The sequence below is a fragment of the Leuciscus leuciscus genome (assembly GCF_965113295.1).
Source record: "Leuciscus leuciscus genome assembly, chromosome: 22".
Classification (NCBI taxonomy): Eukaryota; Metazoa; Chordata; class Actinopteri; order Cypriniformes; family Leuciscidae; genus Leuciscus; species Leuciscus leuciscus.
Window position 1 is genome coordinate 1,438,907 of NC_138746.1, and position 12,500 is coordinate 1,451,406.

At 42.6% G+C, this 12,500-nt stretch overlaps 1 protein-coding gene and 1 long non-coding RNA gene across 3 annotated transcripts in view; one reads left to right on the plus strand and one right to left on the minus strand.

Moving 5' to 3' along the window:
• The window catches only part of LOC309486292, a 431,359-nt gene that overhangs the window by 111,728 nt on the left and 307,131 nt on the right, over positions 1–12,500 (plus strand). The window lies entirely within an intron of this gene.
• Positions 9,212–12,500, minus strand: part of adgra1b (adhesion G protein-coupled receptor A1b) — a 131,797-nt gene continuing 128,508 nt past the window's right edge. For both annotated transcript variants that reach the window (XM_082153295.1, XM_082153294.1), the window contains one exon: positions 9,212–11,574. In XM_082153295.1, the coding sequence (XP_082009421.1) occupies positions 10,446–11,574 (1,129 nt within the window). In that variant the 3' untranslated portion in view covers positions 9,212–10,445. The remainder of the gene's footprint in view (positions 11,575–12,500) is intronic.

A 12,500-nucleotide genomic window follows, 5' to 3' on the forward strand; every position in this document is an offset into this window, starting at 1 on the left:
CTTTAAAATCTGAAATTCTAATGTTTTTGTGAATACACAAAAGTCAAAAGTTTGAATCAATGAATTTTTTTATGAAAGAAGTATTTTCTGCTCACCAAGACACAAGCATTTATTTATTAAAAAATACAGTAAAAATGTGAAATATTCATTTTACATGTAACAAATACCTTTACTGTCACTTTTGATCAATTTATCACATTCCTTATTTATGTATTTATTTATGAATCTCAAACTTTTGAATGATAGTGCATCACGGTCTCCACAAAAACATGACGCCGTTACGCTGCTTAATTATAGATATGGATGATTTTCTTGCTTCAGAGCAAATCAAACTATATTCTGGCCACAAGTTAGACATCACAGAGCATAATTTAACTCTTAATTATGGACATTATTCAGTAGATGGCATGTTTAATGTGAAGGATATGAAAATGAAGCTTACGGGACAGAGAAATCACGTTCAGCTGATGAAATATTGGACATTTTTTGGAAATGCATAGACATAAACGAGAGTGCAACCTCTTGCACTGAATAATTTGATATTTGAGGCAAGACTGAGTGTAAAAATCTGCTGTTAAAAGTCAAACATCTGAAGTATTAAGAATAAAAGGAGTGCAGACATACAGTTCTACAGGATTGAGTTATAATTGTAGTTTGTCTGTCATTACAGCAGCTTCTGAACTCTCTCCAGCAAATCTCACAGTGTAAATCCACAATCCTGCAGTAACAAAGACGGACAAATGCATTAAAACAACAAACATACTGTACAAATCAAACGCATGAACTCAGATACTGAGCAATAAACCAGCAGAAAAACCTTCCACATCCACACACATCTCACAATTTAAATATCTCTCAATATTTATTATCTCAATCTGTGGTGCATGGAAACAGGAGCGCGTGAAATTAAACCCTCTTTTATGCTTTTCTGTCAAGCGATGCATTAAATACTGCCAAACCTGTTGCTGTTCCTCAAGAGGAAACCTTTCCATTTGAAAATCAAATTTAAAAGTAAATTGGAAAAATCTTAACAAAACAAAACATGTCCAGGTCACATTTAAATTCATAAAGAAAAAAAAAGAAAAAGTAATGTCAAGGCAGTTAAAAACATTTCCCATCACAATGCAAAAAATAAAAATTAAAAATAATAAATAAAAGCAATACATCTTAAAATAGTCCTAAAATAGGCTTAATTTTCTTTAATGAAAATATAATTTTCTAATATAATTTTTTAAAAATATTTTTAATGTAATATTATAACTTTATAGTTCCCTTTCAAGGGAACTCGCGTTGCGTCGAGATTTGACGCTATGGGAACGCTTTGCGTGATGATGTCTTGAAGCACATGTAAAATCAGTCCAATGGCGTGGCGGAACGTCAGATGCGGTTGACGTCACGTACCAGGAAACTATAAAGCCTGCTTGAAAACAGAGAGCGGCAGCTTCTGTGTCTTCAGTAGCGCTCTATGTGAAATTGTCCCGTTATTTGGTGTTGTCTGTCTATATTATATATATATATATATTCAGTATGGCGAGCAAGCAGCAGTATAGGTTGTGTGTGCACCCCGGCCCGCGTTATTTAACGGGTGGGGACACTCACATCCTTTGTGTTGCTTGTTTGGGAGAGGAGCATGCCCAGTCAGCACTCGAGGGTGCTGGCTGTGAGCATTGTGACGCGCTGCCTTTGCGTACGCTCCGATCCCGCCTGGCGTTCTTCCAGAGCGCTCAGGATCGCGTTCCCCAGGGCTCTGGTCCCACCGCTGCCGAGGCACGGCGTCGATCACAGACCTGGGGTTCGCAAATGGATCTATCAGTGGATGCTGAGACGGGCTCTGCCTTATCTCAGTCTCCTTCTGATAGACCCAGTGCCTCTCATCAGGGTTCGGAAGCACGCGCTGCGGTTTCTTCCCCCCCGATGGAGGCACCAAGACTGCAATTGTCCAGCTCTGAGGAGTTGGATGTTGTTAGGGTTGACGCTGAGTCTGTGGATTCGCCACCTCAGTCTCATGCGTTCGAGGAATTATTAGAGGTTGTGACGAGAGCTGTCGAAAGACTATCTATTGAGTGGCCAGAAGATCAGCAGGATGTTTGCTTGAAAAGCAAGCTCGACGAACGTTTTCTGCCATCTCGTGTACAGCCTCAGCGCAGATGCCTTCCGTCACACCGAGGTGTGGAGATCGTGGGGGAAACCCATGTCATACAGAGTTTATAGTGCACAAACATCACACTACTCCACAATTTCCAATTATAAAGAGCATGGTTATGGGGAGATGCCGAGGGTGAAGGAGACGCTTGCGAGCTATCTCTCTCCAGCAACGGCATCTTCCCTGAAGGCTCCTATGTTACCCACCAAGCCAGTCAGAGTCACTTCTTCCCTGGTTAATAAAGCATATTCCGCCGCTGGTCAAGCTGCAGCGTGTTTACATACGATGTCTTTGATGCAAGCTTACCAGGCAGAATTACTGGGTGATTTAGATGAGGGCGGGGGGATTGGTCCCGATGTGGTTTGCGAACTGCGTAGAGCCACAGATTTGTCTCTCAGGGCCACCAAGGAGACGGCTAAATCCATCGGCCGCTCTATGGCAGCCCTGGTGGCCACTGAGAGGCATCTGTGGCTCAACCTCAGTAACATCAAAGATAGAGAAAAACATTTTCTGTTGGATGCGCCTGTTTCCACTTCGGGATTGTTTGGTGATGCGGTGAATAGTGCTGTAGATAAGTTTCAGGAAGCTTCTAAACAGGCAGCCGCCCTTCAAAAACTTCTTCCCCGCCGTTCCTTTTATGAGGCTGCTGAGCGGGAGCAGCCTCACTCATCTAAAAAGAGCGCTGAACATCGTGCCACTCAAAAACAGAGCGTGTCCTCCCGTGCTCCCCCACAGAAATCTCGGAGACACGGAAGGCACGCTCAAACCCAGCAACCTTCGAGGGGTAGAACAGATCTACGGACCGTTATTACCGCCAAGAAGGCTGCTGGGAAAAAGTCCTGACGTCCGAGGGCTCAGGACAAATGAGGGTAGTCCCCCCCGAAGTGCAGTGGTCAACACCTCCTTTTACGGTGCCCGTCTCCCTTCGGACCGTTCTGCCAACCCTGCCGCCTCCGGTGTTTCAGTACGCAGCGGTCTCCAGCGAGCACATATCTCAAGGACCACCCGGAAATGTAGTGGCCTCGGGATGCCCGCCCCCTCTGAGGAGGGTGTTAGAGCAGTCCGTTCAGTCGTTCCCTGCCGGTGCGCCGTTACAGGGCGACGAACCGATTACTCAACAACAACAAAATCCAGAAGCCAGTCTCGAGAGACTGGTACCTCTAGTAGAATCTTTGACAGCGTGGAAGCTACTGCCAAATGTTTCTTGATGGGTCCTGCAGACCGTAGAAAATGGGTATCAAATACAGTTCAAGAAACACCCACCTCGGTTTATGGGGGTCCTTCCCACAGTGGTGGACTCCGAGCAGGTTCTGGTCATGGAACAAGAAGTGAACACTCTGTTAGAGAAAGGGGCCATAGAATATGTACCTCCCTCCAACAGGGAAACCGGATTTTACAGCCGGTATTTCATAGTTCCAAAGAAGGACGGGGGATTGCGTCCCATTTTAGATCTTCGAGTTCTGAACGAGTCAGTCATGCAGCTCAAGTTCAAAATGTTGACGCTGAGACAAATCGTGCCGCAAATCAGGTCCGAGGAATGGTTTGTCACGATAGATCTCAAGGATGCATATTTCCATCCGTCCGTGTCATTGGAAGTTCCTGAGGTTTGCTTTCGGGGGCAAAGCATACCAATATCGAGTCCTTCCATTCGGTCTAGCTTTATCACACCGCACTTTCACCAAATGCGTGGATGCAGCTCTGGCGCCCTTGCGCCTTCAAGGTATTCGCATAATGAACTACATCGACGATTGGTTGATTTTAGCTCAGTCGCATCAGTTGGCGATTCGGCATCGAGATGTCGTCCTCGCCCATATGAAAGAGCTGGGGTTACGGCTGAACGCCAAGAAGAGTGTGCTTTCTCCACTTCAGAGGACCACTTTTTTAGGCGTGGTTTGGGATTCAGTGTCGATGCAGGCGCGCCTGTCACCACCACGTATAGAGTCCATCCTTGCAGCTGTAAAAAGGGTAAAGCTAGGCCAGCTACTCACTGTCAAACAGTTCCAGAGACTGTTGGGTCTCATGGCAGCAGCTTCCAACGTGATACCTTTTGGACTGCTGCACATGAGGCCCCTGCATTGGTGGCTCAGGACCAGAGGGTTTTCCCCGAGGGGCAACCCATTTCGCACAATCAAGGTCACGCGGCGATGCCTACTTGCCTTGGTTATGTGGAAGAAACCTTGGTTCCTGTCCCAAGGCCCAGTGTTGGGAGCTCCTTGTCGTCGCAAACTGCTAACGACGGATGCTTCCCTCACTGGTTGGGGAGTGATTCTAGAGGGTCGCTCATCTCAAGGTCTGTGGGAAGACCATCATCGTGCATGGCATAGAAATCGCCTAGAGATGTTAGCTGTCTTCCGGGCTCTGAGGAGCTTTATCACAGATCTCAGGGGACACCATGTGCTAGTACATACGGACAACACGTCGGTAGTCGCCTATATAAATCACCAAGGGGGTTTGCGCTCACGCCCATTGTGCAATCTGGCACGCCATATCCTCTTGTGGTCCCAGGGGAAGCTGTTGTCACTCAGGGCAGCTTACATCCCTGGGGTCCAGAATATAGGAGCAGACACTCTGTCGAGACAGGGGCTGAGGCCCGGGGAATGGAGGCTCCACCCCGAGGTGGTGGAGCTGATATGGAGGGAGTTTGGCCAAGCACAAGTGGATCTGTTTGCGTCTCGAGAGACGTCTCACTGTCCACTTTGGTTCTCCCTCACGCATCCAGCTCCTCTGGGACTGGATCCTATGGTACAGACGTGTCCGAGGCTACGTCTGTACGCCTTTCCCCCAGTTGCTCTGCTCCCGGGAGTTCTGGAAAGAGTTTGCAGGGACGGGGTCCATCTACTTCTTATAGCCCCGCGCTGGCCGGGCAGAGTATGGTTTCCCAATCTTTTGTCTCTCCTCGACGGGCCTCCTTTGGAGCTACCTGTCAGGAGGAACTTCTGTCCCAAGCAGGGGGCTTGATAGTTCACCCCCGACCAGAACTGTGGAAGCTGTGGGCTTGGCCTCTGAGGGGGCCCAGCTCATAGAGTCAGGTCTCTCAACTGAGGTTGTTGAAACCATTCCACAGTCCAGAGCTCCCTCCACGAGGAAACTTTATGCCCTGAAGTGGAGAGTATTCACTTCTTGGTGTAGTGACCGTCGGTTGGACCCAGTTAACTGCCCAATTGGTACAGTGCTGGAGTTCCTGCAGGACCGGTTCACTGCAGGTCTGACCCCGTCCACTTTAAAGGTTTATGTGGCGGCCATAGGTGCTTACCACATTCCTTTGGGTGGAATGTCTGTGAGGAAAGACCCCTTGGTATCTCGTTTCCTTCGTGGCACCTGGAGGCTGAGGCCTGCAGTTCGCTCTAGGGTGCCACCATGGGATTTGTCCATTGCGCTGCAAGGCCTTTCCCTGGCCCCCTTTGAGCCTATTGAGGAGGTTCCTGAGAAGTTCTTGACATTGAAAGCTCTGTTCCTTCTAGCTATTTCTTCTCTCAAGAGAATAGGGGATCTTCAAGCATTGTCGGTTGCTCCGTCATGCTTAGAGTTTGCACCGGGTATGGTTAAAGCTTTTCTGCATCCGAGACCGGGTTATATCCCCAAGGTCCCCACCTATGTGGCTAGACCTATTGTTCTGCAGGCCTTCTGTCCTCCCTTTCAGAATGCGGACCAGGAGACGAATAATTGGCTTTGCCCAGTCCGGGCGTTAGACGCTTATGTCCACAGAGCTGCCCTGTGGCGTAAAAGTGATCAGCTGTTTGTATGCTTTGGGTCCCCTAACAAGGGATCTCCAGTGTCTAAGCAAAGAATGAGCAAGTGGGTGGTTGAGGCTATTTCGCTTGCTTATGAAGCGGCTGGGCAGCCTTCTCCTATGGCTGTCCGGTCGCACTCTACAAGGAGTATGGCGGCCTCCAAGGCCCTTATTTCGGGAGTTTCTCTCCAGGACGTGTGTGATGCGGCAGGCTGGTCCTCACCGCACACCTTTGCCAGGTTTTACTCCTTGGACCTGGACTCTACACCAGGGTCTCAGGTCCTGTCATCCTAGTGCTGCTCTTTATGATTTCACACAGGACAGACACTTGTAGCTATGGTGGCGTTGGTATAGACGTTCCCATAGCGTCAAATCTCGACGCAACGTGAGTTCCCTTGAAAGGGAACGCCTCGGTTACGATTGTAACCTCGGTTCCCTGAAGAGGGAACGAGCGTTGCGTCACCTTGCCATATCTCCTTCATGCCTGTCAGCTGCTACTTCAGACTTTACGAAGCTGCCGCTCTCTGTTTTCAAGCAGGCTTTATAGTTTCCTGGTACGTGACGTCAACCGCATCTGACGTACCGCCACGCCATTGGACTGATTTTACATGTGCTTCAAGACATCATCACGCAAAGCGTTCCCATAGCGTCAAATCTCGACGCAACGCTCGTTCCCTCTTCAGGGAACCGAGGTTACAGTCGTAACCGAGGCGATTTTTTTCTTTTGATTTTGGGGGGAAATATATAGAAGCTTGTTTCCGCCATGGAATAAAAAAGGTAATTGCGACTCATAATTTTTTAAGTAATTCTCAGAATTGTGACTTTACATCTTTCAATTCTGACTTTCTTGCAATTGTGAGTTGTGAGTCTACAATTAAATTTTTTTTTCTCAGAATTGGGATATAAACTCACTTCACTATTAAAAAAAAGTGAAGATTGCGGCGGAAAAGTCGGAATTGTGAGAAAAAAGTCAGAATTTTGAGATATAAACTCACAATGAGAAAAATATTTGAATTTTGAGAAACTTGCAATTATGAGAGAAAGAATCAGACTTGCAAGAAGAAAAAGTCTGAATTGTGAATTGTGAGATAAAGAATTGTGAGATAAAATGGCAGAACTGTGGGACAAAAGTCAGAATTGCGTTAAAAACAAATAGAATTGTGGGGGAAAAATTACAGAATTTTGTTATAGAATCTTGCAATTACTAGAAAAAAGTCCGAATTGAGGAAAAAAGTCCGAATTTTGAGATATAAACTCGCAATTATTAGAAAAATATTAGAATTTTGAGAAACTCACAATGATGAGGAAAAAAGAAAAGAAAAAAAAAGTCTCAATTACCTTTATTATTTATGATTGATTCATCAGCGGAAACACGCTTCCACAGAAACATGACCAGGATATGTTCTGGACAGACATCAGATGATGAAGAGAGCGTGTGAATGAATGATCCAGCAGTTTCTCTTCCTCAGTCTGACGACCGTTCACCAATCAAACACAAGCATCAGATTATTGTCATTTCTCCTTCTAGTACCACAATGATGATGTTCCTGCACAAACAACGTCTCCTTGACGACAGAACAGTGATTCACCATAGAAACAGTAAAGAATCAGCACAGATCTGTAGCAGAACGAGACGCTCCAGAACCCAGTGAGCCACTTCACATCTGAACGCTCATACGTCACGGATCCGACTCACAAATTCAACATTTATGTATTAGAATTGCATATGAAATTTGAATTATACACGTTTGACAACTCTTTACTTAAAGCCTTTATATATCATGCATCATCAACATTTTTTAATGCATTAATTATGCCTTTTATTGCACCTTATAATGCATTGCATAATCTCATGAATAATAGGAACCACAGTTATACTTATCTATTAATTGAATACGCCTTTAGAAAGTATAATGCGTTAAAACCAATTTCATATTTGACAAGGAATCAGCAAATATTATAATGCATTTTAACTTTGGATACAATTAGATGCATTATATCATACATTATGAATACCTTTATAATGGATTATACATAAAGGCTTTAAGTAAAGTGTTTCCCACAGATTTAACAAACTAATAAACTTAATGTGATTCATATTTGTCAGTCATGCATTAATAAAACAGGTCAGATTTCTGTAATAAAAAAACCATGGCATAGTTTATTACGAAATATCTGCATCTTGCTTTTATTACATGATCATATTTCAAAATGCATTAATTTTAATGGCTTAGAATCAGAATAAATCTGTTCGTTGTGAAAACAATTACATTTCTTCAGATAAAAAGATGGTTAAAATATGATTGGGTGAGTAACAAGTGATCTTCAGTTAGTTACGATGTATGAGATTGAAACAAATTTGGATTTATTGATGATAAATATATAAACCTGGTTAATGTGCATTTAAAACACATTCAGTTTATTAGTGCTATTACAGAAATCTGACAAATATGCATCATTTTATTAGTTTATGTTAAATCTGTGTAAATCCAAATGCATGGAAATTTTATATGCAAATTCAAACAGATAAATCTTAAATTTAAGCCTAAATATTTTTCATAAAATACAGTCTGAATTAGTACGTTTCTAAGCAGACACAGTACTGTAATAATCATAAAAACACACATCACACACACATAATGGGGAAAATAGAGTGTTTTACATCAATACTTTTCAGTCTTGAAAGAAAAAGATAGAATCTACATTTCGTTCATCATCTTGGAGGCATTTTTTAATGAGCTCTACGATGAACAGTATGCATATGATGTTGCCTTATGTTTAGGTTCCCTTAAAATGCTGTCTAGATAGGCAGCTCACTAGGATCTGGAACGAAGCTTCGTCTGATTACGTCGCAGATTTCACCGGCAGAACAGAAGAAAGACAGAAGCAGGACTCGTTTGTGTATTACTAAGTTTTCGCTAGTTGATATTCACAGTATATATTAAACATGTTGAGCTGATGGACTATGAGTGCTTTAAAATTGCTGGTGAATTTTCATGTTTTTCTCAGAAATGATTCAGACATTCGAGGGACTCTCAATACATCTATGAAAATAAATATATGGCAAAATCCTTTGAAATGCTTCTTTTCATTACATAAACTTGGTTGCGTTTGCGCACACACACACACACACACACACACACACACGCGCGCGCACACACACACACACACACACACACACACACACACACACACACACACACACACACACACACACACACACACACACACACACACACACACACACACACACACACACACACACACACACACACACACACACACACACACACACACACACACACACACACACACACACACACACACACACAACTACCTGTAGTGATAAATGCACCAGCTCAGAACACAATGTTCATGTACAGGCTGCACAGAAACACATTTGTTTGCCACTTCTGTAAGTAAGAACCACATTAAACTCCAGTAAGTGAAGTGACTCCGGATTAAACTGCAGTGTGAACATGTGCACCAACTCTGATGCTGCAGTGAAACCAGGGGCCTCGTTATCAAACGCACAGAGCTGAGCTTAAATGTCAAAAACAAATCAGGATTTATGAAGGCAGAAACTGAGCAGTAATTAAAACAATACAACAATATGAAAATGTACAGATAAAATAGGCAATCATGATAAGCATTTATATTAATATATGCTCAAATGAGCAACATTTTAACTGATTTGTAATAATGAATTAAGAAATAATTATGTCCTGAAAAAATTATATTTATATGATTTTTTTACACATACATGTACATGTATATATACATATGTGAAAATCTAAAAAAATAGGTAAAAAAATAGGGAATATAAATAAGCATTTATATTGTTTTATGATCAAATGAGCAATATTTTTTAACTGATTTGTGATGAATTAATTAATGATTATTTCCTGAAAAATAAAAATATTTCTAAGATATTTTTTCTTTTACACATGTATATATACATATATGTGAAAATCTAAAAAAATATGTAAAAAAATAAATAAAAATTAGGGAATATAAATAAGCATTTATATTATTATATATGCTCAAATGAGCAACATTTTTAACGGATTTGTGACAGCGAATTAATTATTTCCTGAAAAAACAAATTTTTATAAGAATCTTCTTACTCATACATTTACGTGAAAATCTAAAATATACATTTAAAAAAATTAAGGATTTTTTTGTGTGCATATGGACCATTATAAATTGTTTATAGGAACATTTCATAAACCGTCCTATAATCACAGTTAGTATCATTGTACTTATTAATAATTCATATAGTATCATTGTACTAATTCATAATTTCAAATATATATATATATACACATACATTTACATAAGTAAAAATAAACAAAAACATTTAGCTTAGTAAACTTTCGCAAACGTTCACATTTAGGATCATTCTTTGCGCGTCTTTATAAACGAGGCCCCTGTGTTTCGTTGTTCCGCGGAGCCGACGCTAACATCCTGTACAACGAACACCGCAGGAGAACCGCTAACAGAACTTGTGATGGTACTTAAAAAAAAAAAAAGTTCCTTTCTTAAATCCTAGAGTGGGATGGATCCCTGGAACTACACGGTAGTTTCGTTCCTCCAGGGTCCGGTGCGTATATTCCCCGTGCCGTCGGGCGGGTACAGCGCGTTCCCCTTGAGGAGCCCGTTCTGATTGGCCAGCGAGTGTGTGCGAGCGTGAAGCTCGATGTGTGCGTGATGCAGATCGTCCTCCGCCGTCTTCCCGCAGCCGCATAGAAACGTCTCGTTCAGGAGCTCGTCTTTAGCGCAGCACACGTGATGATGATGATGATGATGGCAGGAGTCGTGAGCGAGGTGGCAGATGTGGTCGTGCGGGGAGTTAGCGCGCGAGCTATGCGCGCTAGCACTGGCGCCATCCGAGGGAATCCGAAAAGCTAGTTCTCGTGTGCGTCTCGCTTTAGTCCTGACGGGCTTCACGCAGCGGTGCAGATGCACGGCGGGTCGGTATCCTTCGGGATCGGCGTGGAGAAGCACGTGAGGCGTGTTTTCGTCATCGAGAAGCTGAAGCGCGGCGCAACACGGCGACACCGGCGTCAAGCAAGTCACGTGATTATGATTCTGACACGCACAATGCGAATGGCTCAGAATTGATTTCCCCGGACACATTGAATCCGAATGGCAGTGTCGCATGTCTCCGTTCACGTTGGATTTGTGTGCGTGACACGCTTTGTTGTTAGCGTTCAAGCGGCGTCCCGGACAACACGCGCACCAGCAATGCCACACGTCGTCACGTTTCGCGCAGTGGTGAATTAGCACGAATAACCCGAGCGTGACGGAAAACGCCCCATACAAGCAGCTGAAGATCATATCTAGAAAGTGACCCTGTGTAACCGCGAGAGCACCGAATGTCCACGTGGTGAGGAATAAAAACAACGTGAAGGCCGTCGTCCTCAGCTGAGCTTTAAACGAGTGTTCGTTAGCTAGCGTCGAGGGGTTGATGAGACCCGGGCATCCGCCGTGACACTGACCGGGTTCGGCTCGCGGCTCGTTCTGGTGGACGTCGGCTAGTCTCTGTTGCTCTTCGCTCACGGGCTTCAGCTCGTACTTCTTCTCCGGGTGTTTGCGTAACTGGATGAAGGTGAAGATGAAGTAGACACAGGTCACCAGGAGGATGAAGGCCACCGGACCGTAAAACGCTCCTAGACTGGGTTCCCACGCCATCCAACAACTGCAAACACAAAATCAAAATGCTTATTTTTTTCATGCAATAATACAGTGTTTACTACAAATGATAATCGGTTATTGTTTTAAAGCTACAATATGTACGACTTGTAGGTAACACTTTATAATAACTGCACGCTATTAATCATTAGTTAAGCATTAGTAAACAGTTAATTAATCATTTATAAAGCATTAATAGACATTAATAAGCAGTTTATAAACACAGTTATAAATGCTGTATTCTTGATTTAAAAGCATATCTATAATGTGATTAATAATTGTATTTTCATACTTTATTAATGGTCAATTTATCATTTTTAAATAAAGTATTGCATAAAGTATTTACAAACCGGTTGTTTAGGAGTTGTCAGTGGTTCATAAGATCACTTAGAAAGTGTGAGTAAATGATTAATAAATTATTTAAATGTATATTCATACATCTTATTATTCAGACATATAGTAATAGTTACTTAGTGTGTTAATAAATGCTTTATTAACATGTATTTCTACTGTAATTCAGGGTTAATTCAGGGAGTTATAAAGCATTTAGTAGTGGTCAGTTCACTATGTGTGTGAGCTCATCTAAAGTGAGGACTAGTTATGCCTTATAAATCATTTATAAAGGAGATTTAAAGGCTGTAACTATTTCTATGTTCTGTATCACTGTGTGTGTTTGTTTCCTTTTTCTGTTTAGAAGATAACTGAGTCTTTAAATCTCCTTTATAAATGCTTTATAAGGCATAACTAGTCCTCACTTTAGATGAGCTCACAAACATAGTTGAACTGAGCACTACTACAAAAAGCATTTATAGCTGTATTTATAAACTGCTTATTAATGTGTATTAATGCTTTATAAATGATGAATTAACTGTTTACTAATGCTTAGCTAATGATTAATAGCGTGCAGTTATTATAAAGTGTTACCGATTTGGG